The sequence below is a fragment of the Olea europaea genome, unplaced genomic scaffold (genome assembly GCF_002742605.1).
Source record: "Olea europaea var. sylvestris unplaced genomic scaffold, O_europaea_v1 scaffold1292, whole genome shotgun sequence".
Classification (NCBI taxonomy): Eukaryota; Viridiplantae; Streptophyta; class Magnoliopsida; order Lamiales; family Oleaceae; genus Olea; species Olea europaea.
This window is the reverse complement of record NW_019230382.1, coordinates 48,310-53,103: the sequence shown is the minus strand read 5'-3', so window position 1 is coordinate 53,103 and position 4,794 is coordinate 48,310. Positions and strand designations below refer to the sequence as shown.

General features: G+C 37.6%; 1 protein-coding gene across 1 annotated transcript; it reads left to right on the top strand.

Moving 5' to 3' along the window:
- Positions 1-345: 345 nt before the first annotated feature.
- LOC111374795 (protein SHOOT GRAVITROPISM 5-like) lies at positions 346-2,603 on the top strand. The gene is made up of 3 exons (XM_022997529.1): positions 346-743; positions 843-1,242; positions 1,709-2,603. The coding sequence occupies exons 1-3, from the start codon at positions 620-622 to the stop codon at positions 2,430-2,432; spliced, it is 1,248 nt and encodes a 415-aa protein (XP_022853297.1). The 5' UTR covers positions 346-619; the 3' UTR covers positions 2,433-2,603.
- The last annotated feature ends 2,191 nt before the right edge of the window (positions 2,604-4,794 follow it).

The following is a 4,794-nucleotide window of genomic DNA, read 5'->3' as shown; positions in this document are numbered from 1 at the left end:
TTTCTTTATTTTTTAACCACACATTTTTTATCAATATATTATTAAAAAATTCATGTTCTTCACAAAAATGAGGCTCAAACAAAGGCTAAATTTGACCTAAAAGATTCAATTCATAATCAATGCTCTTTAAACATTAAAATAAATCAATAAATCAATAAAGATCAAAATAGAGGGGGTGAATCTGTAATTTATCTGTGATTAGACTTGCCGGGTTTATTTCTACTGTAGTTATACAATCCCTTCTGAATGAAACTGACTAAACCCTGAAGGGTATGTATATAGTATATATCTATTTCTGCTTGCAAATTTACTGTACAATGAAATGACGCATAATGAGCGTGTTTTGTTTCTTTGTGGGGGATTTTTTGCTTCTTTCTGGTAATCAAGTTGGAAGCTTTCTGATTGGTTGAAGACCCACCCAGTCATAACCCACGCCACCCACATCCCGGATTACTCTTTTTGAAGGTGAAGGCTTATAGCTTAAAAGCTGATTAAAAGTGTCTTTCTATTATTTTTTCCCCATTGTTGCTGCTCTATATTCGGTAGTTCCATCATCCATCTTTCGCATTTTCGAAATTAATTATTCTGCTTACCATGTTCCAAATTCTTTGCGGTTGAGATGGATTTTGAACAAAAAGTTCCAATGATAAGTAACTATCTCTCTTCTTCTTCCTCCCACCCATCATTTTCTGCCGAAAATGGAAACATCAGTAAAAGAAAAAGAAGGCCACCAGGAACTCCAGGTACAATTTAAGATTCAGTTTTGTTCATAAAATTATCTATTATTTATTATTTTCAGTTGTTAATTATAAGTGCAATGAATTAATTGTTATGAGTAATAGATCCAGATGCAGAAGTCGTATCTTTATCCCCAAAGACTTTATTGGAATCGGATCGATACGTTTGTGAGATCTGCAATCAAGGGTTTCAGAGAGACCAGAACTTGCAGATGCATAGGAGAAGGCATAAGGTGCCATGGAAGCTGCAAAAGCGCGAAACGCCAATAGTGAGAAAGCGCGTATTCGTGTGTCCAGAACCTACTTGCCTTCACCATGATCCTTGCCATGCTTTGGGTGATCTTGTGGGAATTAAGAAGCATTTTAGAAGAAAACACAGTAATCATAAGCAGTGGGTTTGTGAGAAATGTTCAAAAGGATATGCTGTTCAATCTGATTATAAGGCTCATCTCAAAACCTGTGGAACTCGAGGCCATTCCTGTGATTGTGGCCGTGTTTTCTCAAGGTACGTAAGATTAATATAGGAGATTGGAATCAGTAGGTAAAACTTGAGTGTCCCAACTAGATTGGCCATTCTTTAGCACGCTCATCATTTACCCCATCACTTCCTTTCAAGATTTATCTATTGTATTCAGTGCAGAATACAGAATGTTCAATTTTGACAAAATCAGTAGAAGTTCAAGGAAGTAAGCATGTGAAATCCATAATAAACTAGGTTTTGACTGATGTGGGCTTCATATATATTTTAAGGAGAGACAATTTATAGATAGTTAAACACAGTTCCCTAGTACCAAAATGGGATCTGGTGAGTTTTGGTTTGACAATCGTTTTAAACTCTTTTAGAATTCCAATTCCGCTTGTTCAAGCATCTAACATCTTATACAAATTTGAGAGGGAAAGTAAAACCTGACCTCAAGCCAACGAAATATATATTAACATACATATTATGAAACGGTGCATTCTTTTGCTAGGGTGGAGAGTTTTATTGAACATCAAGACTCGTGCAGTATGGGGCAGCTCCGAGCAGATTCACACGCATTACAGTCTACTGCTTACCTGACCCGAACAGCGTCAGGCCCCAGTCCCTCCAGTGACTCCAATCTCAGTAATGTTGCACCATGGCCTATTTTCATGACCAATGTGTGTGAAAGTAGGAATTCAAAACCTGCATTTTTAGAGCTACAGCTGTTAACAAAACCCCATGTTAATGGAGAGGAACAGTCGATGCATTTGCAGCTGTCCATTGGTTCATCAGGAATCTGTGAGAAAAACGAAATGGATAACGCAAATATAAGCAGATTTTCTCCAAGGAAGAGTGGCACTAGCGAGAAAGTGTCGAGAGTTAAAGAACAAGAGCAAGAACTGTTAAGACTCGTCCTAGCTGAAAAAGCATACGCTGAAGAGGCAAGAATACAGGCTAAGCGGCAGAGTGAACTTGCTGAGCACGAATTTGCCTGCGCCAAGAGAATTAGGCAACAAGCGAGAGCCGAGTTGGAGAAAGCACAGGCCTTGAAGGAACACGCTATTATGAAGATCAATTCAACCATTTTGCAACTCACTTGCCATTCTTGCAAACAGAAGTTCCAAAAGGGAATAACAGAAGCATCGACTCCCTTCGAGAATGCATTCGGGTTGAGCTACATATCATCTGCTCTAAGAGAAACCGCTGATCGTTTAACATTTTGTGAACTTTGAATTCTTCAATCTGTTCACGGTAATTAACCCATTTGCATGCATGTTTTGTATTTCGAACTGGTGTAGACATGTGATTAGAAGCCTAGTGGGTGTCATCGTAAGCGAGGAATGTGTTTCTTAATGGGTTCTGTATTCAAAGATTGCTCGATTAGTTTGATCATTTTATTTGAAGCTGCCTGATTGAACGAGGTTAAAAATGACTTTTGAGTTAAAATATTAGAGCTTGATTATTCTTGAAATATTGTCAATGTGAGGTTCTCTTGCATTTTCTTAGGAGGTGATCTCCAAATCCAAAAATTTTCTAGAGATAAAAAATCAAGAATGAAAACTAAATTTATGTGTTCGAGTTATGCTTCGTGTTATCACGCATTTAGTTAGATATTTGACAGGCTGTTATCCCTGTTTGAATTAGATTATGATGATTCCAGCATTCGACGATATACTCCATAGCTAGATAATCTATTAGATAATCCATTTCTCCATTGGTATTTTCAAACATATTGCTTGTGTAATCTTATTTTGGATAGAAAGGCACCGTCTCTCCTCTGAAATCGTAACTGTCCTCATAGATCTCGGTGCTCGAATTTTTCAAAGCAGAAAGAAAGTTGCTTCTTTATTAAAGGTTGAACCCCAATGTTAAGGGTTTCCATCGCCCTGCCCTTAGAACATCGTGAGAGAGGTTAATTGCGGGATGTGTCCCAGCAGACTAGGGAACAAGAACTGTCTGTACACTGATACCCACAAAGAGTCCCAATTCATGTTTTAAGAATCGAACCCTCACACTGCGACTCCTAACAAAGTTGAGTATAAGTTCCTTCTTTAATTTTAGCCCACATAATAAACACATACAATTGATTATCTGGGCTACCCTAAGCCTTTGGTAGATTTAGATTTTTGTTTGGACTGTTTGAAGATCTTTGTTGGCTGGGATGGTCAGAAATTGGAGGTGACCCTTCTCAGTCCAGTCCAGGCCGGGCACTAAAGAATGGCACAGCTTTAAAATTATTGCATAACATTTGAGAGATATAGATAATTAAAATAGCTGTCCTTTTCCTCTGCTATTCTGTACCCATATTAATGTCAGTGAAGACACCATGTTTTTCAGTGCCACAGTTGTACTGGTTGATTCAAGACTCGTCCCATTCACTACAGACACAAACAAACTCCATTCATTAATGCATGCATCATCAGAATTAGTGGGGTGAGATGAGGTGGGAGCAGTGTAGTTATGATTGTTCGCTAAAATTAAGATAATTCAAATTACAATATTTCGGCCGTCGATTGAGTCCATCATCCCATTACTTTTATCTCTTTCACGCATTTAGAATGTTCGAGTTGTTGTGACTTGATAAAGTTTGGACATTTTAAATTGTAGTAATTTGAATGAAAAATTATACTACGTGTGCATATAAAATCATTCATAGTCCATAGACTATGTAAATTGCATGGGGTGAGGGGTAGTTGGGTCAAGTGAATGGGTGGGTGTTGTGAGAGGTGTAATCGGATAGGTATGACCATCCACTCAAATCGATATGAAACTATTCATGTCATAATATCTCAAACGTCAAGTGGGTTAGTCCACTGTCCACTTGCTTTATTTCTTTACCTTACCCACTTAGGACATTCGAAGTGTTGTAACTTAAATGATTTGAAATTCAAGATGTCATGATTTGAGTAAACGTTGTTGAGTAGTAAACTTGATTTGTGGACTAAATAATATGGGTTTAAGAATTTTGCTTATGGGTCCAAATCAATTAAAAGGCCCAACGTCCATAGCATTTTTAGAAGCATTATCTAGAAAAATCTATATAAATATCTAAGTAAGATATGTGATTTTATAAAGAATATCTAGAGAATTCTAGGAAAATATCTTGATGTGTGGTCTAAGTGTCTCTAGAAAATTGTGGACTAGAATCTTCTTGTAAACACTATATAAAGAGGTAGTGCCCTCCATTTTGTAATAAGCCAAAAAGGTGTGTAAAGTCTTGAATTTGAAAAATACAAGTTTTCTTTTTTCACTTCCTTCTTCCTATTAGTGTTGTCCTCTTAAAAGCCTTAACCAATCCAAGTTAGTAAACTCATCTTTCCTCCAATAAACTGGTATCAGAGCCCCAAGGTTCTTGTGAAAAATGGCAAGTGGGATGATTCCTTTTCAAGTCCCCCAACTCAACAAGGATAATTACGACAATTGGAGCATAAGGATGAAAGCATTGCTCCAGTCACAAGATACATGTGAGATTGTAGAGAAAGGCTACACGGAGTCACAAGACGAGGTTGCTCTATCCCAAGCACAAAGGGATAGTTTGAAGGATGCAAGGAAGAAGGACAAGAATGCGCTCACCCTCAAGCCTTAGATGAAGGC

Bases quoted from the DNA above. Each gene is read 5' to 3' on its own strand.
- LOC111374795 (XM_022997529.1), top strand. From the start codon at position 620: ATGGATTTTGAACAAAAAGTTCCAATGATAAGTAACTATCTCTCTTCT. The intron at 744-842 runs GTACAATTTAAG...TATGAGTAATAG, and splicing joins AAGGCCACCAGGAACTCCAG to ATCCAGATGCAGAAGTCGTA. The intron at 1,243-1,708 runs GTACGTAAGATT...TTCTTTTGCTAG, and splicing joins TGTGGCCGTGTTTTCTCAAG to GGTGGAGAGTTTTATTGAAC.